At 36.6% G+C, this 26897-nt stretch overlaps 1 protein-coding gene across 1 annotated transcript in view; it reads left to right on the top strand.

Annotated features, from left to right (window-relative positions):
- SRFBP1 (serum response factor binding protein 1) overlaps positions 1 to 21178 on the top strand; it is a 70899-nt gene extending 49721 nt beyond the window's left edge. The window contains exons 4-8 of the mRNA XM_062599693.1: positions 285 to 356; positions 17318 to 17399; positions 18323 to 19061; positions 19496 to 19533; positions 20268 to 21178. Coding sequence (XP_062455677.1) covers positions 285 to 356; positions 17318 to 17399; positions 18323 to 19061; positions 19496 to 19533; positions 20268 to 20455 — 1119 coding nt within the window. The 3' untranslated portion in view covers positions 20456 to 21178. The remainder of the gene's footprint in view (positions 1 to 284; positions 357 to 17317; positions 17400 to 18322; positions 19062 to 19495; positions 19534 to 20267) is intronic.
- The last annotated feature ends 5719 nt before the right edge of the window (positions 21179 to 26897 follow it).

Here is a 26897-nt window from a genome sequence, read left to right as displayed (position 1 = left end):
TCTTGCATACTTTGCTGTTGAAAATCTCCATTGCCCTCAGACATGATACAATCAGATTGGATACAACTAATAGTTAAGTGTAGGTTAATATTTTTGAAATTAAAATCTATTGATCTAGTGTAGTATTTACTTTTTAAAAACATCTATATATGAGAAATTGTTTTTTCCTCTTTTAAGAAATCAGCAGAGAATGCCATGAAGCTGTAATGTTAGAGGAAGGTGAATCTTAGAAAGATTTAGTAGAATCTCATCTTAAGAAGAATAAATGTATCTTTCATCCACAGGAAATAAAGCCAGATCAAGTTACCAGACTTGCTCTCAGGAAAGAAGTTAATTTTGAAAGTGTCTGCAGAAAGGTAAAGTTTGGATTTCTGATTCTTTCTCTTGCTTCCGTGAATGTGAGAGCGCACATGAAACCTTACAGGTAAAAGTGCATATGTTGGTGAGAGTATGTGCCTTACATGTGTTACATTACACTTTTCTCAATTGTAGATTATTTTCTTAATGGATACACTAAGACATGCCTACAAAAATTTGTACAGATGTTTAGCACAAGTGGCTTGTCATCAGGGCTTGGTGAGTTAATCCCTAGTGACTGGAATAGAATATCAGGAAGCATAGCAGTGGTTTTTGTCTTAGAAATGTATTTGCTATGTTTGTATAATGCACTTCTATGGTTCAGTTAATATAAATAATCTAAACTTTCAACAGCTGTTGAAAAACAGTTGAAAATGTTCTAATACTTTAACATGCAGGCAGAAGCTTCCAAATGTGAATAAAACATAGGAGATGGCATGAAATACAGTGGAAATCGAACACCCTTGAGGCTCATTAACTTCAGTGGTATGTCTCTTCAGAAGCCCGTTGGTGCTACATTGTTAAACGTTTACTGTTCAGCTAGTGATAACATATAACAAATGAAATGGAGACATAAAGGTGGGAAGATGTTCCCTGAAATAGTTGAGGCTGAGAGCAGACTAAACTTTAATGCAAAACTGGCGTTTTCTCAAATAACATATCCTTAGTTTGTAGTGCAGCTTCCATATTATGAAGCACAGTGATGTGTGATGCAGTTCATGTATCTTTTTTTTCTTTCTCTGAATAGTAGAAATGGTATCAGCATAATGTGCAACTGTATTTGTGCTTCACTGGAGCAAAATCAGGTTAATAGAAAAGTAATACAGTATAAGAGGAATTCAGTATTCATGGAGGAACGTTTGGAGGGAACTGTCCTACCTACTTTTCCTCCTCTTAATGATAGGAGAGAATAAGGAAAGGGTTACAGAGATACTGACACTGAGCAAGAAGCAGCATTTGTCTTTTCAGTTACTTGACCAAGAATTTCCAGTCAGAAGGTAAGCTAGTCAGAAGTTGGTTGCCTAGAGGTTAGAAATGATGTTGAGGTGACAAGGTTCTGGATGTGTGAGGAGACTTGGAGAAGTTCACCAGAAAAAGATGCTCGCATTCAAGCAGTAAGACATCTACTACTGTGGGAGATGCCTTCTGCTAGGGATTCAAAAGTTTATGTGGATTGCATTCTTGAAAGGTAGAGAAGCCCCAGAATGAAGTAGCTGATGCTATTAAGAGTTTACAATTGGAATTTTATTGCCTAAGAGAACAATTTTATTGCCTAAGATACAGAAGGAATATTATTAATTTTACCAGTTTCTTCTGTCTATTCATTTCTTCTCCTAGAACTTTCTCAGATATTATTGAAGAAGAAAAAAAATGTAAGACAATGCTGTGAAATCTCCTTAGTCTTGGATATAGAGGTTTCTCTTGAATAATTGACTTCACATTTTCATTGTCTTGATTGACTTTATACTTTTTGTATTTACATAAAGTAGGCTTTTATTTGATCATAATCCTTGAAAGCAGATAGTGCAGGTATTTTCATGAAATTGTTGTTTTAGTTTTTAGAATTGTACTTATTTCTGTTACTTTCATCTGCTGGTCCTGTGTTTCAGTGGGAGGAGAGTATGTTAATCTTGTGCCTAGTAATGAATGAGTCTCTCTTGTTTCAAAACAATCGTTTGGATGCGTGCTGAGGTTGGTTTAAACCTACAGAGGGGTTTTACCTCACTGCAGGATGAGTACATGTATAAGGAATTACTGCAGTTCTGTTGACAAGCGGTGGTTAAGCTATCATTAAATTTATTACTTGCTATTTTTGTTTGACTGTAGCATACCCTCAAGTAAAGCAGGTATCACTGCTATGCTTTAACAAAATTTAAACTCTCCTGTATAATACTTCTGTTTTTCCCACAGCTCTTTATTATTATTGTCATTGTTATTACTAACTGCGAGGTGGTTTTCTGTCCCCAGGAGTGTTCTACAGGTCACACGAAATTCAGAACACACTGTTTACCTTTTCATTAACTTGACTTTCAGAATATTCGAAGCAAAACATCCTGTGGCTATTTTCCTTTTTGGAATAGGTTTGTTTTCATTGATAAAAGGCAATCTGCTTTTAATTCGCTGTGGAATGCTGAATATTAGTTTTGCATAGTGGACATGTAGTCAAGATATTTGTTTAATTCCTTCTGCCCGCTGAGATTTTATGTTCCATTACCATGTTTTCCCATGTATTTTTCAGAGTAAAATAAGCATACTTTCGTATTCAGAGTTTGCATAGTTTTCAGTCAGTACAATAAAATTGTGCTAAGTGTTTAGCAGGTTGCACTCTAACTGAAGATTTTGATTTAGTTCTCAAGATTGCTGCACAAAATTTTGTGACTGATGGTTTCTAATAAGGTAATCAAATGAGGATAATTGAAGAGTGAGCTAGTGAGTCACCAGCCACATGACATTATCTTTTTTCTGTTAATATATGGAAACACTATAGAGCTTATCACCTTAATAAAAGGCAAAAAGCAGTAGGTGGGCATTTATTTGTGTTACCTTTCCTGAAACGTGCTTTATCTGTTTTTAATAGTGCTGCAACTGGTGCCATTGATCAACAGGTGATATCTGCTCTAAAAATAATAAAAATGTTGCCATGCATCTTTAGACTTTATATTGTTGGTGTTTAGGTACAGCTGTTGAAAAAGAGAACCTATATTTTCTAGTTTTGACTTAAGGTTTTGTGTTAAACTTGCTTTCTGTGAAATATATATTTGACAGCCATTTTTTTTAAAAAAAGGGAGGGGGGTGGATACAGGAAAAGGGGGATAGTATATCCATTATCTGAGCTTTGCTGCTCCCAATATTTCTAACTGTGGTTGCATTTTAAAGCTTTCCTTGTAGAAGATATACCTGAACTGGTAAGGGTGGCTTGGTTTGAGTGTTGTGTTGCCGAATAATATGCCTACTGTAGCTCCTCAAAGGTGTAAATCGGAAGCCAGTCTTGAAAATGCAGTTCATTACAAGTAGGGCGTTGACTTAGGAACAGGCGAAGATCTTAACTATTATGTAGTTAACATAGGTATAAGGTAGGTTAGATTCCAGAAAAATATAACAGATATTAACCTGTAAAAGCCACTGTATGAATCATCTGTACTCTCTCCAAAAAAGGAGACATTTTTCCATCTGTGAACTCCTCTGTCTTTACTGCAATTGCTTCTGTTGCCTTTGCAATAGTAATAGCAATAAGTGGTTAATTTACTGTAGTATCTAGTTTAATTTTTTTCCTATATGTCTTTGGTATAAAAGACATTAGGAAAAAAATCTGTTTTAAAAGGTGAAAGTTATGGAATCCTATTCCAGCACAGTGGCATTCTTTACTCTAACCAAAGCTCTGGAGTGCCATCTTGTCCTAAATCAAAAGATTTTCTAAATGATAAAATCTATATGCTTCAAATTTCTGCGCATCATATATGTTAAAAAAAAAAAAATGATACTGAAGCTACAAAGAGCAAGAATACCACCTTTCCATAAGGAAAGAAGAATGACAACAGAACAAGTAAACATTAATGTCAGAGCTTAAATTTAGTATACGCTTAGTATTTCTGCAAATCAATTTGCAGTTGATAAATGCATTCTCTTGTTTTTTGCTTCCAGATATCCTCATGTATTTCAGTAGCGTAGTGTTCTCTTTTTGCTCTGAGTTCTACTCGGTGACCCTTAAGAAGTTAGAACACCTGCTTTTATCTATTTCTCCAGTTCTGTCAGGTTTGAAGCTTTGTAGATGTTTGTCTGTAGAGCAGAGGATTCTACACAGCAAATTTGAGTATATTGTGTGATCCTTGAAGTTTTAGGGCCATGTAACGTCCCACTAAGTCTTAAGATTACTGAAAAACTTGCCAGAATTTCTAAATGTGATGAGAAATTTGTGCTAGACCAGAAATGTAACCCATGATGAGCTCTACGAGTCTAGCTTCAGGTCTGGGTATTTTTCATGGATGTTCAGAGTTCCCTTTGCTGTGGTTAAAGTTCAGGGGTGTTCTCAGTGAATCTAATATCTGGCTGTTTACCTGTATGGCTCATAAGAGTTTGGGAGCAACTCAGGGATTTGCAGAACGACGGTAGAAAAGAAGTTTTTTTCTATGGTTTATCAGATGAGAGTGCTACTGCTTCACACTTGAGAAAACGCTACTCTAGCTACCAAACTCCTCCATGAATTCATTGGGTCTCTGATGAGGTACTGAGGAAGTCGCTGGGCAAGGAAGACAGGAGAATAAGGTGAAGATGTATGGGCAAAATGGACTGACAGAAACAAAAGGATAAAGCTTTCTCTACATCACATCATATTACAAATATTCAAAAAAAGAAAAAAAAAGAAACGAAAGAAAACAAACAAAAGCCAGTTTCTAACAACATAACTTCAAATGGCAGTTTCCCCAGGAAGCTGAAGTTACAGATCTGATTACATATTACCTTTATCTCTTTTTAAACGAGTATTTAAATCCTAGCATCAAAGTAACAGTTCTCAGATTTGTCTCACTGGCTTGTTAAACTGTACAAGGGATGGCCTGAGACTGAGCTGTATGTCGGTCCACAATATCTCTCATCACTCACTGAAGGAAAGGGGGGAAAAAAAAAACAACCCAGCTGCATCCAAGGAGGACAATTGTATCTGTATTTCCTAATTTTCAAAAAAATAAAGGTTTTATTTTAGTTGATGTTCCTAAACATATACTTGAGAACCTGGCTTTAATTTATTAAAAATACATGTTTTGTAATGGAAAATATGTAAAATCAAAACCTGTATTTTCCATGCATTTAACTTTTGAAAAGATAATAAACCATAGAAGGGGCCTGACTCAGTCCCTTGCAGTTTAATTTAAGACTTTAACTTCAAAGGCTTTGGATCGAGGACAGAGTAGTTGCTACCTTTCACTTGGCCCTTTTGGGGATCTTCCCACAGTTCCCTCCATTCCCTGCCCTCCTCCCATCCAAGAATTATACTAACTACAAAAAAAAAAAAATTATAATTATGCTAGAGCTTCTAATTGATATCAAAATTATTTCTGTTGTTAGTGCCTTTAATAGCAGCATAACTAGATAATTACTTTTGTGGATTTTTAACATTCTTTGCTTATGAAAATATTTTGTTTGCAATCAATAAGCTGTTGCAAAAGGGCTACTGCATGAATCAGTCTTTGTGTAATAGTGATGTGACCGTCTGTTTTGTGTTGTATGCTCATCACTAATTCTTTGCACGTAGCTCTTCTGTGAATTGACTTTGGCTGTGGTAGAGGAAAGCAGCTGTTCTTTTTGAGGGACTCATGAATATTTTTTATTCTGTTTTTCATTATCTAAATTCTTGTTGTTAACACTTTCCTTAAATTAGAAATCCTGTGTGGGTATTCAGTGTGTAACTAGTGTGAGAATGTGTTTCTAAACATTTAATAACTTAATGCTCACCAACCTGGATTTCAGTCATGAGAACCATCTCTCTCTTTTTTTTTTTTTATTTCCTGCTTATTAAGCAACAACTATTACAAACATTATCAACTTAAGAGTTTCTAAATGTCCAAATTTATGAATTGGCATTTTTCACTTTTAGTTCAGAATGAATATATATTTCTTGTTATGCACAAAGATGTGTCCATTCTCCAACAATGTGTTTATATTGTAGGTACTAAAATAACACTTACCCATTCCTGTTCCTGCAGATATGATATTATGTTGCAGTTCCTTTCTTGCATCATGATGGAAGTAAAGGTAGCCGTTTGCATATCAGATACTAGATATGCTTTCTGTATGCAGTAGTTGCATATGTCACCAACATTTGTTTTTGAAGGTGTATTGCATTGATTTAATAGCACAGTTTCCTGTAACACAAACTAAAATAATTTGACTGATGCTGGGAATCAGTGTTGCAGAGTTGATCTCCCCTGAGTATTTTGAATCTGTTTGAATGGAAGTTGCTCTTGATGTATGAAACCACTGTTTCCTGAGAATTTTCCATGTCAAACACCAGATGTTAACTTTAAACAAGAATGACTGCGGTCTTCTGAAGACTACTGATGAAGTGAAGAATTTTGCATTCCATGATGAATGTCACATTCAGGTGTAAATACTTTTCTCTGTGTAGCTGTTTTTACCCAAGAGCTCCTAGTATCACTTGAACTGTGAGATGTTTAGCATGCCTTTTATGCATACTTTTATACAGTCCCTCTTTATACTTTAGAGCCTAGTCTGGTACAGCCATAGTGTAGACGAGGCCATAACCTACTGCTGTGGTTGCACCTCTATTTTTATGTCAGTATAAAATTAACAGTCTGTCAGTCTTAGACAAATCTTTCTCCACTCTTCTCCTATCTCCTTCTCTGTCTGCTGGTCTAACCAGTGTCAGTCTCTTCCTACACTTCCTATGGGAGAGATCAGTCTCCTTCTGTTTATCCCACATTCTGTCCACTGCCCTCTCATTTTTGGTTCACTGTTTTTTTTCCCCCACCCAATCTTTCTATTTTTCTTTCTTTGGGCTAATTCGCCTATTTCTTCCTTATTAGTCCTCTTGCATTCAAATCAGATTGCTTCCTACATCCCTAAGCTCAGCAGAGTCACCATTTCAGAGCAAGGAGATGGTCTCAGTCTGATGACTAGACCTAAAGTTACAGTCATCTTCAACATCACAGTAACAATTGCAATGAATTCAGGTTAGGATTTGCCCATTACTGAAAGAATCTTTTTAAAGTCTTCGAATCCTTTCAGTTTTGAAATAAACTTTAATACCTTTGTCAATTTTTCCTGGAGATGGTATGTGCATTTCTGACACACAAAGCCTGTTTCCTGTCAAATTTAAGTTACTAATCCGAGGATCTTTCTGTCATTCACTTGCATCCACGTGAAGAAGCTGTATCACTTAAGTTTGCCCATCCAAACTGATTGGTCAAAATTATTTAAGGATATTCCTACCCTTGGACAGGGACCAGTCTCAAAAGTGATTTGATTTGCTGCTCATTTGGGGTATTTGGCGCATCCAGGCGGAACGTGGGGAGGCAGACTGCTCCCAGTAGAGCTCAGAGAGCCATCAGTACTCATTTTTCCAAACAGTGTGTGGCTGGGATCATGTAGATAATTCAGACACGATAAATATTCCTATAAGAGTATAAATGGATGAAAAGGTAGGTGGGGAAGAGTAATGCTCCAAGCATGGATATTCTCTTGCTGGTGAGGACTTAAAGCATCATGTTTCAAGTACATGGCTGTACTATTTCCAGCCCAGAAAGACTATTATCACAGCACCCATGAAAGCAGTCAACTTTCATTCCTGTTTTCAATAAGTATTTGTGATACATATAAATATTTTACTGTAAATGAGCTGTCAGGGGAACAAAACAAGAAAATGTTAAATATTCATATTCTTATGCTTTCCTTGAAGAAAATGCACAGGAGATGTCTAAGGTTCTGTGTGTGTGTTTTGGGTTCTTTTGACTGAATAAAGCCAAAATACTTAAGTCCGGGATCTCTGTGATAGCATTCTCTGAAACACTGTTCAGACTTCTATGCAATACCCAAGAGACAGGTGGAGATCCAGAATTGCAATGCATGGATGAATGCATGCTATAGAAAGGAGAGATTTAGATGTTTTAGGAAATAGTGAAACTTCAGGGATAAGTGAAAGCTGTGTCGCAAAGATGAGCCGCCTCTTGATCAAAGCTGAACCAGGCTGTCATTACAGACAAAAACGATTATAGGGGAGTATTTAAACTAAAGAAATGATGAAAGACTGCATGCACAGAAGAGCACTTGATTCTCAATGATTTAACTAACAAGGGGCATGTGGCTAATCTTCAGCTTCCCTTAAAGGCCAAGGAGGAAAATAAATGGCCTGATCTAATAAATAATGAAGGCAAATTAGACAACCTGCTAAACCTAAAATAAATGGGGGAAATGAGACTACCTGACATCAAGCAACATCCCTGATACAATAGATATTCTGAAGAGCTGGCAGGAGGATAATTAATTAAATAGTGTTGCCAAGTACCATTTTTACAGGGATAATAAGTTAGGATGTATGCGAATGAGAGTGGTGCTGTGTTGTGAAAGAATAAATTAAGTGTGTTACACCATAAAACTATCACGAGAAGAGAGAAGCACTACAAATGGAAGTTCCAACTGTAATAATAAAAGTGTGATACTAGTATTCTACTACAACCCACAGTCAGAATGATGATAGCAAGCAGAAAACATTAAGTGAGATGAGAGAAGCTACAAATTTAGGACAAATAGTAACACGAGATTTCAGCTACCCTTCATTCATTCATTTATTAAGAAATCCTAAAATTGTATCCTTTATGTAGCTGTAGGGAAAGCAGTCAAATGGTAAAGTTGATCCAAAGGGAGACTGGGAGGAGCGGTCAGGAATATGCCCTTAGGACAAGAGAATCCCCGTTTCAACCAAACGAGAAAGGAAAACGCTTTCCGTGTCTTGCCGGTCATTTCTTTGGCAGTCTGTTTGTGCTGTGTAGACAACTGAAGAACTCGCAGGATTGTCGTGCCGCGTATCGAGCAGCTGAAGTACATCTGATGATGAAAGGTCTTAATTCATTGAAAATACCATCCTTAGCTGGATTTTCTAAGGAAAGGGGGCACACATATGTGTTGTCCGTGTATCTACTAATGCTCTAAATAATGGTACCCATTGATGAGTGTCAGCCAAGGCTAATAAGGTTGGTTTTAAGGGTTAATAAGGTTAGTAAGGTTGGTTTTAAGGGTGATAAGTTCCAGCAGGTTATTTGTGTGCGACAGTTCCCATCTGAAAAGGTTGAGAAACACCTCAGTGTTGCCAGTGAGGGAAAGGTAACTGTAGTTCATCTTATTTTGAGAGACACCATGAAGTTGGCACAGATGATCTCTGCAAGGAAAGAGGATATAAAATGGAATATACATCTGTTAAGTGTTTCATTATTCTGTTGCTTATAGAACGTACTGTGTTAAGTTATGTTTAATTCTGATATTGTATAAACAATTGTAATTACTTATGTTGAAAACTGATTATCAGCTGCTCACATATTACAGACAGAAAACTCTTTGTGTGTGTATATATACTTTGTACTGTGACTCAGAATTGCATTACAGATCACAAAAAACAAATCTCTGACATTCCTGATATTTCTAAAATGAAAAACAGCTGCTGCTGTCTTTTGCTCTTTTTACTTTTATGTGAAAGTCTTTCAGCTTTTTGTTATAAATCATATAGAAATAAAGTACAAAACCATTCTGATTTCTCCCTCCCCACCTTTCCTATTCAGATTAGTTTTTAAAGTGCTGTAGCTCACAGTTAAGAAATTAAGAGCTATAAAGACAAAAAAAAAAAAAAAAAAGGAAAAAGAAAAGACGTTATGGAATCAAGAGGGCTCTTTCAGCTCAATATGAGGCCTATCAGTCTGTTAACACTGGAATACTATACAATAAGTGGTGGAGGCACTAGTGCTTGAAACTTTTAAAAATTAACTGTAGAAGATATAAATGATACATTCTTGAATTACAAGAATTAAAAAAAAAAATGATGTGATGTGTTGGCATTGAATATAGCTGTTAAGCCTGGCTACATAGAAAGCTATGGTGAGGTATACTGAGAGCACAGATTTATAATGTATTAGTAGTTGGTGGCGAGACCACTAGATAAGAGATTATATGGGAAATGTGAAGTAACTAACCACTTAGCAAAAGTATAACAGCACCAAATTTAAAGGGTAATGATCTCGTTTTCCTTCTTTTGGAATACAAGTAATTGCGTGATGATTGACACAGCTGAGTGATTGCATGCTGGAAAACCTCCGCATTCTGGACTTAACTAATAATATTGTAAGAAGATGCCTGGGAGTCTCTACATGTAAAGTTGATTGTTCTGTGTGCCATATGGTAAAATACCTGCTGTAAAATGTGGTCATACAGGATTTCCATTTGTTTTGTATTCATCTGTTGCTAATTTGCTCAAGCAATATCAGGGCTTCCATATGTATCTGACATGTGTTTATCGTTAGAGTAAGTTCTAACGATACATTTACTCCTTCAATAGACTTAATGATGGAAAATCTGTGTTTTGGTGCCAAGGAATCAGCATGTTTATCTCGGATGTTTAATAGTTTTTCAGTGAGCTGAATTTGTATTTCCATTGTCTTTTTCAGAAAGTGCTTGAAAAACATATAGATTAAAAGAAATCTGTTTTCAATTGTGCACAAAAATTGCTTTGTAGCATGCCAAGAAATCTTGTCTTGTTTTGAATAGCATATTCTAAGATGGCCTATCCCTGGTTAGTGTGTGCAGTATCCATGAAGTCTGCAAGTCTTCTGTGCCCCTCAATCCCTGGCTCTTGTATTTAGTTTTTTCAGTAGTACTTTGAACATAAATACATCTCTCTCTAGAGTTTTATTAGAAGACATTGACCTGACAATACATCATTTATGTATGAGTGAAGTGTTGCTTGGAATACTTGTACATGTGAAGGTCTAAGCAATACAAGGTTTGTTATTAGGGATAAATTTGATACCTTTTCCATTAGAAGTCATGTGGTACATATCTGGTTAAATGCTAAGCAATTATTTTCAGTTATTACTTAGTTCTAGAGCTTTGCCTTTCTTTTAAAATCTGAAGATCTGAAGTATGCCAACTTTTTCCATTAATACCACTTAAGAAAAGTTACAAACTTTCTTGCATTTGTTCATACACGTATGTTACTTTATTGGGCTGCAGCTGGCAAGTTATACTTCATGGTTTGAACACCTGTCTTGCAGTGAAATACTGCAGTGATATCTCAAGGTTACAATCCCTAGAAGTCACGCACAGAATTTTGTCACCAGTTTGACTTCATAAGGAGATTGGAGGAGGACTCAAATCTGGAACTCCTCGGCTTCGTCAAAGGCTGAGTGTTACGAACTTCTTAACCCGTTAAGCTGTTTTAATATGTTAGAGATCATCCCTCTGTCTCACCAATTTGTTTTCTACCATCAGCTTCCACTCAGTGTGTTTGGGTATGTCTGTGATGCACACTCGGATCTTGGGAGACACAGAGGCGCTCAGGTTGTGGCTAACGCGTAAAATTGTTTCCTTGTTGCCTTGCAACACTGCTGAGTATTAGTGGTCTACTTTCTGCTTCTGTTCTCTCTTTTAAAAATAAGCAGGTATAGATAGTTGATTTTGTTTGTTCATTTTTTCAAACGGTAGAAACTGTATTTTTCAAATGTCTTTTTTTATTAATATTGGCCAGTTTAACACCTCTTTTGGAAAAGACTGCTTATTTTGGTCCTCCAGGCCCTCAATCTAGGTGGCCAGTTACTAGCAAATGGTCTGTGAGCTTTTCAATATGCTTATTTTTTGGGAAACAGTCAGTGTGGTTTCTGATGTAATATATAGTGGTTGTCAAATTAATCTATATATAAACCTTAAGCTTTCCTCCAAATTTCATGACGTTCCTCTGAGGAAGTCTATGTGAATTTTGTAGCAAAGACCTTTTCTTTATGTATTGTTCATAGCTACTGTGCGTGATCTGAGTTTCATTTTGATCCTCATCCCCTACAAAATTATGTTTTTTGCTTTGGTATTTCTGTTTCATCATATTTAGACTTGCCTGTTTTCTTTCTCATTATCATTGTTTTTTTGCCTTTAAGAAAAAAAAAAAAAAAAAAAACTGGCATCTATTTTATTGTGCTATTTGCCCAATTATTTTACACAATTTGGCAAAGCTCAGATATTTACAGTGCTTCAAATATCAAAAGAATGGGCACATATTATATACACAGGTATACATAAAATGTAAAAGCATGTAGTATTTGTACTGTTGCTTGTTTTATTTATTTGAATTCTTATAAGTAAGAAAAACTGCAATTTTTTATAGTGTTTAGAATTTAACTAGATATATCTGTACAACTAGATAACTTCTTTAAATTTAAAACAATATAAGGAATCTCTGAAGTCCCATATGAAGAATATTTTGTTTGCAGCCGCTCTGGAGCGGGAATTTGTCCATGTTATACAGTGGCTTAAAATGCCCTTCAGTGTGACTTTAGGTTTTCTTAACAGCCAACAGAGGTTTCAGTGTTGGGGATCACTGCGTGGGGGATTTGGCACAGTGCTTGCTCTATGTCTGCTTTCATCACCTTGAGAAATGGGCACTTTTTTCTTCAAAAATGGATCTCGTCTTTGTATGAGATGCCAAACTGATAGGCTTGTAGAGACGATGTCTTACTAGCCCTGGAAGAAGCGAGGAAGAGTCAGCAGCAACTGCGTTTCTCCCACAGTCTTGCAGTTTCAGCTTGCACCTGGTTTATCCTGCTCACCGTGATAAGATGATTAAGAATCCATGTCTAACTTATTCTGGATCTTTTTATCGAAACAAGCATGGCAGTGATTTTAGGGATAAAAAGAAGGAAAGAATTAGTACTAGGCTAAGTACGTAATTAGTACTTTGGCAGCTCTGGGTTTCATGCCAAGCTCTGCTGTAGACCACTATGGCAGTTTGGGATGAAACGCTCCATTTCTTTTTGACCATTTCCCAATCTGAAAAATAAGCATTTACCTCTCAGAAATGTATGGTTAGCTAAATTAGTTGTGGCAGGCTAATCCAGAGAAAACCTATTGACTCTTCTATACACCTAATAAATTGTGTTTTGTAACAAAATTTGTAACACTGAAGTGCTGTATTGGGCTGCTTAAAGGGCTTTTAGACTATTTAAATTGCTTGGACAGAATGTATTTTTCATCGTGCATGGAGGGGAGAACAAAAGGAAATCTGATAATTTGTGTTTGAATTTCTTTCATATGTTGAAATTCTTCATTTTGAAAGAAGAAGAGATGACAACAGAAATAATAGAAATGTTCTCCTTTTTAATAGGAGAACTAAGATGAGCCAAACTGGTTGTAGGTGTGGAGGTAAATCTAAATGAACAAATTATGGGGCCAAGGATAGCTTTGATCCAAATACGCAAATGGAATTAGAACAGTGTAAGCACCTCCATGTTATTTAGAAGAATTTGATGCTTCCTCCTGAAACCTCCTCCAAAGTCAGTGATGAGATGCCGATCAATGTTATACTGTCCTCAGTTCAAGGTCAGCCAGGCAGTTCTCTAAAGCCCTGCCTGCTGCAGGGGTAGGTGTAGTTCTGCAGGTGAACTAAAAAATAGCCTAGAGTACCCCGTGTTGCTTTGGATCTTCAAGTCCTGTAGAACTTGCAAGGTAAAAGTACAAATCCAGATACTTTCCTGATACAATTACCTTGATGGTGTGAACTGATGCAAGCTTTTCCTAGATGTGAAAAGAACAAGAAACAACTCAAGGGGAAGGTGTAAGGGTTATCCTGATGCTTTTTGTGAAATTGGTCAGTAAAGCTTTTTATAAAAAGACATTTTCCTGACAAGTTTTTGCAAAGGTAATAGATCTTCTGGGATGTGTGTTCTAGCTTCAATTGAAAACTTTTACTTAGTCTATTAAAAAAAAAAAAAAAAAAAAAAAAGTTGCCTTGAGATTCATACTGATTTAATTGCTGTAAGAGAGTGTCCCACCTGTGCAGCTATTATGCTAGTGTAACTAATCCTTCATAACCCCTTTACCATCATCCCTAGTCATGCCTCTGAAGTTACATGGAAAGCTGGGAAGACTGACTCAGCTGAATAAGACTGACAATACCTGCATTTCCAGTGCAGAATCTGAAGCATTTAGTTCTTTCCTATACATACTCCTGGATTCCTCTCTGCTAGTGCTATATTTGGGAGATCCGCTCTCTTTTAAACTCCTTCCACATCCAGTCAAGATCAGTTTCACGTGTTCCCTAATTGCTCCGTCCTTCTACTACGAGGGGCACCCACTCAACAAACTGTGTCTCCCTGCCAGGAGCTGGGAGAAAATCTGCTACTACAGCTGGTATCAATAACCACGTGCCTCTCACTCCGAAGTCTCATTTGGGCTGATAGCCCAAGTTGTATACCGCGTATCTTACAGGCATAAGGCAGAGATCTAGCAGCGTTTCATGGTGAGAAAATAACTGCTTCCCAAGGGTCGTATTCCACAGCAGGATGGAGCTAACGGTATCCACAGTTTTCCTGCTCTTACGAAAGACAGCTGTAACAAGTTACAGCTCTGGGGAGAGCATAGGGATTAGTACGTATTCTGTATGGTTAGTAGAGAAATAGCTCCTCCCCTAAGCTGCTACTATTGCAATGACATCTTGTTTTGGCTGGGAATTTGGGATTGCTGTTAGGCGCTTTATGTTAGACTGCCTTTACCGTTAATTTAAGAACTTGAGCATAACATGCTTCGAGGCTTCATGTGATATGTTTTGTTGCGTTCTACGTACCATATACTTATCTGTGGGGTTTCTAGCTGGCTTCATTTCAATATTGTTATTTTAAATAACAGATTATTTAACATGACAGATGCAGGGCCACCAAACATTACCCATTTGGCAGCACTGTCCTGTGATCTAGCTGATATTCTAGTAGTAGTCTAGGTGGTTTTATCAGGTGAGACTTATAGCCAGGCAACTGCTTCTTGTGCAAAAATCAAAGATGAAAATAAAAGTATGTACTGTGCTATCTTATCATGCTATAGCTGGCAGGTTATGTTTTGAGGTTTCTGTTTCTGTCAACATTTAGCATTCAGGATGAGAAGTGCTTGTTGATGCAAGCTTTTGTATTTTCAGACCTCTCGAAATTGGAAGATTGCAGTCAATTCTGTTGAATGTCTGGATGGAGTTTTAACGAAGTGTAGCAGTGATGACACATAAGCATCTTTAATAGTATATGCTGAAATAATGCATCACTTTCCAACATTAAAAGTTTGAGGAAACTTTGACTTTGAGGTTCCTCTGCAGGTAGCTTAAAACCTTTCACTGGGAAGTTGCTCAGTTGCTTTGTTCATTTTGCAGCTTCTCGCTTGGGTACTGAATGAGGAGAAGTTCCTATGGAAAATATTAGGACATTCTTGCATGAAAGAAACAAGTATTAGTGCAAAGTAATGCAAGCAGTAGCACGGACTTGTGAGAATAAGTAATTACAAATCTAGTATTTGCGTAAGCAGACATGGGGGAGGGGGAAGGATGTTGCTCTTGCTGTAGATAAAGTTGACATTTTTCTACTATATTTTATTTTCTGACAATATTTTACGTACTGGAAAATACTTAAGGGGAAATGAATTTAACGTTGGATTTGCCAAAGAATAAAAAGTTTTTAAGAATGTGTATGTCACATTGTATGTTTGTTGGCTGCAGTCTATCGGTGTAAATAGTGCTTGTGAAGTATTTTGCTGTAAGGAAAAAATGTGTTTATTCCATATAAATTGGCATGTATATGCTTAAGCCCTTTCTATAAATACTTGAATTAAAGGACACCAGATGTTGCACAGAAGCTGCTGCTGCTGCTTACTGAACTTCATGGTATATTCTTTCAAAACCCACAGGAAGTAGCTGAGGGGAAAAGTATATTAATTAAGTTCAGAAATACATTTTCCAGTTATAGAAAAATCTCCAAAGAAAATACCATTTGATCTTCAGTAATATGAGCTTGCTGTCCCAGGAATCTGGTTGCAGCATGCAGCACTGTCTCATGGGAATCAAAGTTCAGTCTCCAAGTTTGCAAAGCTAGATTAGCCTGAGAGTAAACCAGTCTGTAGCACTGTAGGCAGGCTACAGAGGAAATGGTTTCCAGTTTTCCTTGACCTGAAGAAATAATCTGGTAATAACAGGACTTGAGGAGAAAGGAACATATCCAGAACAGTATTCCATAAGCTCTAGAGCTAAGTTGAAAAAATGTTAAATGTGCTTTGTGCATTGGTTGAGAAGCATTTGTGCCCCAAATTTAACACCTCTGCATTTAGAAAGACTTAGACATCTGGTATAGTGTCTTCATTATTGGGAAATCTAGCAAGAATTTGTAAGAGCCCAAGTTTTGTGATCCTTCAGACCCAAGCACTGAAACAGTCCTCGACATCAGTGCTCAGCATCGAGTGCCCATCAGTCTCTGCCAGTGATTATGTAACTGTTTATATTAAGGGGAAAACTGCCCTTGAGGGAAAGGTCCATATAGCCTGGTAAGATTCCCCCTTAAGCACTCTTGTGTCCCACAGAGAGATACTTGAGCATGCATTGCTGATGTGCTAGGTCGTGCTTGTACCATTTGGAGGAGCAGGGGAAGGTGTCTTCCTCCCCCCCCCCCGCCAAAGAGTTCTGTTGCAGGCTTTAAGAAAGTCTCCTGCTGAATTTGTTTTACAAGCCTGTACGCCCACTTCCCCTCCCCTCAAACAAAAGCCAAAAATATATTTGAAGTCACCTCATATACCACTCTCGCACTTTAACAGAGTGATAACAAGAACTTGAAACTGAACTAGCTTTTCCAGTATGTAGTTACCCGTGTTAAGATAACGTTTGATCTTTGAATCAGTCTACAGAGTTCCCATACCACATCACATTCAAGATTATTTAAGATCAGATTTGATTTTCCCCCTTACTTACCCACACTTATTGTATAGTCCTTCAGTATCTGCTATATCATGTTGCTGACTTTAATGGCATTTGGACTGCTCTACTCATAAGCTGCCTTATTCCTTGATACAGAATGCCTTCTATCAATACAACGTTCTTTTCGGGAGGTTCATAAATTTGCTTTACGTGTGTAAGAATCAGTGAATGTGTTTTAGGCCTGAAACATATGGTGTAGTCTACGTTAAATATAGAAATCATATTTTGCCTATTCAATAACTGAGAAATTGCAGAAGAGCATACCTGTTATGCTTCTGCCAATATTTGTGCAGTTAGATTTGTTCCTTATTCAAAGTTACGACAGTATGGGAGGGCTAAGGTATACTGAGGCATGACTGTGTAACAAGTTTGTCCTCCTCAGTCACTGGTCCAGAATGGGTTGAGGAAGCATGGTAGTGTAACTCATACCTATGCAAGTTGTCTTTGTTGAGTTCATTCCTTTTAATCTTTTTTGTAAAGCCAAATTCTACCGCAACGGAGCGAGCCATTGCAAGACTTGCAACACACCCCATCTTGAAATCCAAAATTGCTGACCTTAAAGGTATGAAATAGTATGCTAACTTGTTTATTACTGTGTAGCTTACAGAGATGTTACTGTGTTCCTGTATATTCCTGACATGAACACGCAGTAGGTATTATCAGCTTCTGCTACCACCTTAACTAGCTGCAGTGAACCGAGTATGACAAGTTTGTAGTCATGTATATTGGTTGAAACAGGTCCATATATGACAGTATGCCATAGCATTTTAAGGTCTGGACTGTAGGACAAGCAGTGCTTGTAATGGGAATTCTAAAAGGCCAATGGTTGTGATGGAATATCTCTAAAATAGGTAAGACTGAACTGGCAATGAGAATACTAACAAGTAGATACAGTGGTAAAAGGAGCATTACAGCTGGATTTTCAGACATCAAAAAGATTTCACAAATAGCTCCACTGAGCTTCTTTAGAAACTATTCCCAAGGTCCTGGGGGAATTGTTCCTGGTTCTTTAAGATATCTGCATTTCTCTGTAAACTCAAATATTCCAATGAAAATTGATGTTAAAAAGGGTAAAATCCTCGTGATAATGCCATGAAGTTGTTTCATTAATAAGAAACTGTGTCAAATACCCATTTAATTATATTTAAGCAATTTACTATTTTTTGCAGATTTTACACGCAAGGTATTGCCCTAAACGAGCATGACTATGAACTGCAGATAACTTGTTGAAAGATGAGCTCACAGTTAAACCTAAGTTCAAAAACAGTGTATTGACTCAGTAATAATTTCAAGCTGTTTTTTTTCCCTACTTTCATTGCCATTATACTCTAAGGCATTCTTTGCCCCATATGTTCAGTAACTGATTGATAGACATTCAAAATATACTTAATACAATAAATTTAACTCGTAAAAATGTTTTGTTAGGATAAGGCATATACTGTCACGTGTAAATGCGAACAAGATGTTTTTCTGCCATGTTTGTAGCTGCTGTAAAAGCTTTTAAGGATGCAAGAAAGAAACCAGCCAACACCCATCTTTCAATAAAAGATAAATCAGAAGAATACCCTAAGTCGGCACAACCTCCCAATAGCAATCTGGATGACCAAGTTGTTAAAGTCGTTCAAAACCAGCAAGCATGTGAAGACAAAACAAAAACGAGTACGAAAATAGGAGCCAACACAGAGAAAGAACTTTGTGAGAGTGATTACGAGCAGAAAATTGTGGGAAGCGAGAAAGCGTGCTCTCCGAAAGAAGCTTCGTTACAGGCAGTAGAAGGGCGAGCAGTCACTCAGAATAATGGGGGAAAGAAATTTGACTATCTAAAGAGGAAAAAACCCATAAGCATGAACAAATTCACTGCAACGAAAGAGTCTGTCGGTGATGTTAGCGACCTGGAACAGCTTAATGAGGAAGAGTACTTTGATGATAGTACCGAAGAAAGGTTTTATAACCAGACGTCGGACTCTGACAGTGATAGCAACGATGATTTCTTCATTGGCAAAGTAAAAAGAAAGAAAAAGATAGCAGCAGTTAGTGACTTTTCTTCAATAAATGAAAAGAACAGACCACAGGGAAAACCACTGAAGAAGGAAAAGAACGCAGTGCCTAGGACAGCGCGAGATTTGGTCAGAGAAGAAGGAAAGCTACATGCAAAAGCAGAGAAACTGGAATCGGTGTTCTGCAGTCTGCTGTCTGCCCCTAATCAGAAATCCCAAAATAGAAGGTAACCCTTTTCTTTTGTGGGGTTCTCTGTTCCCTGCTTTCCGCTAGTAAGGGAAATTGTTGTGATTTATTTTTTCTTTTTTTTTTTTTATGTTGGTACCTGTCAGCAAATAAGCAGAACTTCAGACAAACTTACAGCTTACAATGTTTTCACTTAACCCACTCTTTCACTGCTTTGTTGACACTTGCATTTTTTTCACATTTGCATTAGTCCTGACATACATTTAGCATTCCTTAGTAAACACGCATCTCAATTAAATCACATCTGAATACTTCTATTTCTTTTTTACTTATTTTAACAAACAGGAAGAAATGTTTTTTGCATGTTATAAGACTTAAAGTCATTACACAAGTATTTTGATGACCACTCTCTATTCGCAAATGCTTCTTATTACTAATTTCATGAAAAATCCTAAATAATATTTTTATTTTTAGAAATACTGAAGACCAGCCTCTCAAAAACAGAAGAACAGGTATGTATTACTTAATCTGATAAAATTAGGAGTGCAAAAACGTGCTGAGATTTTGTTACTTCTGTAGTCTAATCACAATAGGTTATTTCTTGTTTTGTTTCAGTGTTGTAGTATGTATTCTAACACTTGTTCTTAAAATGGTAAAATTATCGAACTTTACCTGTGGATATTGTATGCTCTTGTTTCCTATTTTGGAATATTAGAAATATTTAAAGAAGGGTCCACAAGGCACACTGCTTTTCTATCTGTCTTTATGTTGAGCAGTTAGTGCCACCTGGGCACAAACAAGGTTGTCTGATATTTATCTCTAACATGTAGTTTAGCCTAAAAGTGATTACTTAATTCTTTCAATATTTTATTCTACTTACAGCGTATAGTTCAATTTTTGAACTCATTAAATCAAGAGAGTTTAAATCAAAAAGAGTGTTTCCGTCATATTGAGTTACATTAGTGCACAGAAAAACAAGTAGAGATTGTGATGAATATTAGTCTACACAGGTTTTGCATGTGGTCAGTAATAACAGATCTTAAGTGTCTGCGGTCTACCAAGTGACAATTACTCAGCTGCAAGATGAGGAAACCTATCTTACTAGTCTCCTTTAAACACTCAGATAAACATTAGCTGTGTCTCATTAGAATATTCTTGTAGATGTCTACCTTGGTAAGGTAATTTTAGCACATTTTTATGAACATTCATGATGTAGTTAATGTTTGATATTGTATTTTCTATACAGCTTTTCCTAAAAAGGAACCACAGCTCAAGAAGCAGCAATTTGCTGAAGTTGCAGGTATTAAATGCAAAAACAAAAAAGCAGTTTTAGAACAACCTCTTCATCCTTCGTGGGAAGCAAGCAAGAAACGTCGGGAACAAATGTCTCAAATTACAGCATTCCAAGGAAAAAGGATTAAATTTGATGACTAGACTTTATGTAAATTCAGGTTTTAAAAGATGATTGTTATAGATTCACATCTGGTGGTATTTTCTTATGGAGTAACAACTGGTGTTGGAACACCTTTTTTTTTTTTTTTTTTTTCCTCCCCTCTGTGATAAAAATGGAAGACGGACTAAAGTCTTCACTGAGATAATATTTTTACAAGTTTTAAGAATTCATGTCTTAGCCATATTTAGATGTCTAAATTATTTTCATTAAACTGTCCTTATCCTTTGAAGCCTGTAAAATGATATTTTAAAAGCTTTGTTCCTAGAAGTAATCATCTGTTTCTAATGAAGATTATCTAAATAATGCGGTGTGCTGTCTTGATTAACAGGAGGTCACGTGGTGTTGGTTTGCAAGCTCTGTTGCGTAGTTTTGCCATTAATGAAATGCACCCTAACGTGAGTGAATGCTTTGAGGAACATCATTTATGCTCTTAGTCTGAATTATTTGGAGTTTTGTTTAAGTAAAAATATACTGAAGACTGTTTGAGGCCTTGGATGTAAAGAGAGAGGGGATAAGGTAAAACATTAACTACTGAAGAAATAATCCTAAGAATACATTATTATATGCATCTCAACTGAGAAAAGGTAAGATACCTCTTAAACTTGAACAGACATCATAAATCCATGCTTCTGTTAGAGAAGTAGATCAGTAATATTCATATTATGAAAAATTCTAGGTATCAATAAAATACTGGCCTGTATAAATTGTGATCTCTATCTTTCTTTGGTTATGCTGCCAGTTTAAAGAACTGAAAATATTTTGAACATTCCTGTTCCGGAAAATGTCAGAGTGCTCCAATATGTATGTCTTGCGCTTGTTGCATAATTCAAAGTCATCTTTATTATTCTTCATGTTGGTAATTAAGAAAATAGTCGTAACCTTACCTTCTCATAAACATTCTGCCTTTGGTAGTCAGAAGGATTTGGTTATTTCTCAGACAATGTTGAAAATGAAGTTCTCTTGCACGCTCAGGAGCATTTGGCTGGTTTAAGTGGCATTTCTGTTTTGGAGTTTGAGATATGAGAACCTTCACTGTAGTTTTCCTTCAGAGGCCTTTGCTAGTGGTTAATAGCAACGTAAGTTCTGAGCTGATAATTAATCTTCTACTGCGTGGTTTGTTTAAATATAATTGTCTTTCAGAATCTTATGCTAAACAAATCCAGAAACTTGGTAAGTGATTGCTGTGGGTGTAAGATGATGTACTGTGCAATTCACATAGCACGTTGTAGAGACCTAGGTTTACTCAGTGCCGCTGGCTTCTGTATTTGAAGAAACAACGAACGACAGATTCTTAACTCAGCCTGTGCGCCGCTTAGGTTTTATGGATGTCTTGTTATATCACCATCGTGTCAGTTCTTGTACTGACTGAAGACCCCTATTTTCTTAACTGTTCCTCTTACAGAAACAGTTTCGCAGGAGATTGTCCTTGCAGATCTTGCCTGAAAAAATGTCTGTTCTTATGAGCCCCTGTTGAAATGGGAGGCCAGAGGAGGCACTTGCACACACTGCCCAAGGTGCAGATACGTCGTGCAGTATATACAGCATCGTAGTACTGTTTTCTGGTGTGTTCTTTATTCCTTTCTCAGTAATTCCTAATATTGAAATTGCTTTATTTTACTGTGTCTGAGCATTTGGACTAACATTCTTATGCAATTATAATCTGCATGTTTTGTTCTGATAACTGAAGGTGTTTTTGCAGTCTGCAAAATATATGCGAAGACAGAATTGTTGTTATTGTAGCACTTTAAATTTATCTACATAACATTTAACTATTATTGCAATGCCTCATCACTTGGTCTCGGTCACTACCTTGAATAAGTTTGTATCATTTGCAAAATTTTGATTGGAAGTTTGTTGCTCCTTTAAGTCATTTGTAAATATACCGAACAGGGTAGGTCATGGTGGACTCACTGGTAACCACCTTCCACTTTGAAAGTTGAGCGATTAGTCCCATCTTTCATTTTCTACTTCAGAGCTAATTATTCATCCATGCAGGAACCTTCTCATTGATTTTGTGGTTATTGAGCTTCCTTAAGAGCCTATGCCAAAGGAACTTGTCAGGATACTCTCGAAAATCCAGCTGCATGGTGTCGTCTAGATTTCCATGCTTATGAATCCCTTCAGTAAATTCCAGCAGGCTTTTAAGGCATGATTTCCCTTTGTAAAAGCTATGTTGACTCTTTGCTAATCTTATATTTATGTTTCTAATTCTCCTCTCCTTTTTACTAATTTGCCTCAGACATACAAGACTTAGACTTGTAAGGGTGTAGTTGCCTGAATCGCCTCTTCAAGACTCTAGTAAAAATTGGCAATTTCAAAAAATCTACTGCCTTCCAACCATGAGTGCTGGTGTGATTTTTTTTTTCTTTTAAGATGAACTGCAGCACACTCAGTAACTGCTCTTTCAACTTCACCTTTCTTTAGAATTGAATCAGTACCATCTGACCTTGGTGACTTGCTTCTGTCCATTTTTTTTGTTGTTCTGTAACCTCTGTAACTTCGATTGCTGCTGTGGGAACCCACGTGTTTTTCCATAGCTACTACACAGCAAATTATAAGGGGTTTTTTACTATGACTTTCTGCGCTGAGTTTTCCTCCAGTGCCATTGTCCTACAGACACTGGCAAGTGTCATTGTTGATGTGCTTTGAAAAAGATATATTAATGGTTTTGATAGGCTTGCTCCTTCTGGCCTGTCTTACGGTATTTTTACTTTGCTATGGTTTGTTCTCATTTTCCTTCTTCTGATACATCTGCAGCTTTTTCACAGATGCTCTCTCTAATCTCCCTAATCTTACTGTTTAGTCATGCCAGCTTTCTTTTGCTTTTTCTCAAATCTGTATTGTTAAAACAGGATTATTCGGTGCGCGTGCTCTCTAGTACAGCACCCTGAAATACCTCCGTGCCATCTACAAGAATTGTCACCTTGTTTTGAGGAGATTGTTCTGTTCAGCGTGACTCTCCATTTGGAAATAGAGCACAGCTTTGCAGTTTGTGTTTCTCTGGTTGCTTCCACAAATGTTCAGTCTGAGTGATTAGGTTTATTATTGCAGATGCGCCCTTGAACTGCTGTGTTTGAACCAGGGCAACAAAGCAGGATGCAAGCAATCCAGGAGCTTTCTGGAGAGCATTGATGCTAACTTTCTGATGAAGGTGATTGAGGAGCCAACGAGGGGAGATGCTCTGCCGGGCCTTATGTTGATGAACAAGGAAGAACTGGTTGGGGAGATGAGTCGAAGCAGCCTTGGCCTCTTCTCTCTCATGTGTGGTCTGTGTCTTAGTGTATGCATCCCATGGATATCCATCCATCCTTCTGTTGAGTTCCTAAAGGCTAAATTGTCTGTTGCTCATTTTATTTGTTATAATGTGGGCATGTCTTCACCCCTCCTTTTCATTTTCTCTTCTGTATCTGAAGCAAATGTGAGTATATGGATAAAATGTAGTAGTATCTCCCTGAATTGTATAGCTACTCAGAGGAATCTGAATTTCAAATAACCTTTCATTTTTCTGTCCTTTTTTATTGTTGTTGTTCTTACTGTGCTATAGAGAACAACCTTAAATTCTAGGCCAGATCTAAAGGAAGACTTGAAGAGCAGAAGCATCAAAGTGAAACATAGAAATGTTTGTCGTGATTTTCCATTGGAAAGGATCACATTTTGTAGGAAAAGCCATCAATTTACTAGAGGTATGCAAAATACTCTTTGAGTTTTCCAGACCCCAACACTAGTACCTAACATTTAAAAAAAAATAATAAAAAAAAAAATAAAACTAGCCGAATGAGAGTCCAAACAAATGTTTGATATGCAATTTCTCTGGTTTCAATAAAAGCAAGAAACATTTCTTTTGTTAACTGTCATCGGTTATAAAACATTTCTTCATGGACAGCTAATCTTTCCCTGAGTAGATGAGTTCCATATTTTAGGAACTGACTCATATTAAAGACCAAGAAGTTAAAGATTGCACTTTTGGGGGGGAGGGGGGGAAAAAGGACTATTTACAACTGTATCAGTAAAAATTAAGGCATTTATATTCTAAATTGCGTTTTTGCATGTACTTAGTGTCTAGGGCTATTAGTTTATCTTGGCATTTGAGTAAGTTTCTAGCCATAGAATTCTTCCTGGAGGAAGCCTGACTTACCAAAGCATCCTTTTCCTCCTCTTCAAAAGCACTTCTGCTAAAAAGAATTGATAAAATATTTCAGATATGAACGAGAGAGAGAGAGATTAGGTTACTAACTTTGCTTCATATTTTAATCAGTTATTACTGCTTTTTAGCTGATTTTTAGTGACTCACCTGGATCACAGCCTTAATGTGCTAAGCACTATACAAACGAGTAGTAATGGTTTGGACTTGATAATATTATACATGTGCAACTGAGCAATCTTTGTGAACTGATAAACCTAATTAATTTATCTGGGGTTTCCTGATAAAGTTCAGAAATCTTTCTCTTCCTTATGATAACATAACATTTTCAGTATATACCTCACTTTAATGCAACTTATCTGTGACATTGCTTTGACAGAGACCTCTCAAAGTACTATCGGTTTATTTTTATAGCGATATGGAAAGTTATTTCTTTCTGTGATTGTTAGATTAAGAACTCTTTGCAAATTCTACTATACTTTCCTGTTCAGTAGCATACCATGGGGGATAGGTTCTCAGTCTGCATACATATTGTGAGATTCTGCTATCAGATGCTTTCGGATATATTTTCACTTTAACCTTATTGATAAAATAATCTCAGTAAATTTTTCAGTAGCTTTCAGAAGAGCCAGCATTAGTTTAAATGTTGTAAATATGTTTTAGAAGACGATTAGACTATTGTTATCCTGAGTTAAAGATTTCCAAACAGGCAGATTTCTTTCTTTCATCAGTTAGGTTTATGGATGGGTTAAATAAGGAGAAGTAATTGAATTCAAATTCAGTTGCAGTCATTCTTTCTTAAGTGAAAGTGGTGGCTACTTCCTAATTGTAGAATGATGCTACCTGATTTTGTGATACGAGGCAAGTGATTTAATGTGAACACAACGTCCAGAATGAGACACAGGTAGCGGATATTTGGAAACTAGAGGGGTTAGTTACTTTTCAATCAATTTGAATCTAGTTTCTGCATTAATTATATAAATACATATTAACTGTTCTGATTGCATTTTTCTATTTATGTGGATTCCCATTCACAGTGAGCTTTGAGCTCTAGGACTAGCACTTAATTTTCTAATCAGTTTGAAGCTCCTAGTCTAGAATATATTGGAATAATTTTGTTAAATTACAGAATCATTAAATATGAAATAATTCTACATTTGTTTTATTAACTTCAAAAGATAACACCTTTTTTCTGTCAGTGTGCTATTTATCTGAAGGTAGGAGTGCTATAATCCATATTTCTTAAATATTTGAAAACCTGTTACGTAAAGGAACATTTCAGTGTTCTTAAATCATGTCCTTCTGTATTAATTCCTCAGTAAAGGGAGGAGAAATGCTTCACACTTCAGCCTATTTAGTCAATGGAGCATACAGATTGGAGAAGGCAGCAGAACGTTGCTTTGTATTCAGAAAATGTAGATCACGAAGGATAAACTGTTCATGTTAAATGTGTTAAGCAGTTGTCTAAATTAAACAGACTTTCTAACATAGCTTAAACTTTATTTCCATGAGGGTAACATTTTTGGAGCAAAAATTCTGAAGTTGGTTACAAAGTGCCTGTGTCTATAGAGACAGCTAATTTGGTAAGGTAATCTCTAACAATATGATATGTATCCAGATGAACCACAAGTCATTCTATTATGCCTTCACTGTTAAGCCTCAGTATAGTTTGAGAGGTAATTTGTCATCCACTGCAACTTTTTACTTTCTTTTGTTTCTAACTTGGTATGAATTTTTTTCTGAGACCAAGTCAGAATTACAGAATAGTAAGTACCGTGAACCGTATTAGTCGTGTGGCCCCACAAATGCGGTAGGGGCAGTTCAGCTAGGAGACAAACTTGTCTTCGAGTCTGTGTTTTGTTGGGGCTTTTGGTGTGCTAGAAGAGTGACCCGTGTCTGTAGCGCTGTGTGCTTGATAGTAATTGTGAAGACAGGTAAGACATCAAAAATGTAATTAATGAAATATCTCATGTCTAAAAACGAAAAAGCCAAGAGAAAGCCATTTTGTTCATGCTTGTTTCTGAACAAAGACTGCTTTAAACCACAGTGTTCCTGTTAGAAGATGTTTCCCCAAAAGCTGTTGTTAAAGGAAGAGAAATGGAAATGCTTCATGTATTAAAAAGAGAGAGAGAAAGAGAGAGAGAGACTTTGTTTTTCTTGGTATTTGCCATCATGGAAACTATGAAATCACTACCAAGGCTGGATTTTAGTAACATCGTATTGAAGAGCAGTTTTTACTACTATTTTGCATGAAATGGCTGATATTTTCACAGAAATGCTGA

The sequence above is a fragment of the Rhea pennata genome, chromosome Z, assembly GCF_028389875.1.
Source record: "Rhea pennata isolate bPtePen1 chromosome Z, bPtePen1.pri, whole genome shotgun sequence".
NCBI lineage: Eukaryota > Metazoa > Chordata > Aves > Rheiformes > Rheidae > Rhea > Rhea pennata.
Note: the sequence above shows the minus strand (reverse complement) of the source record. Positions and strands in the feature narration are given on the sequence as shown.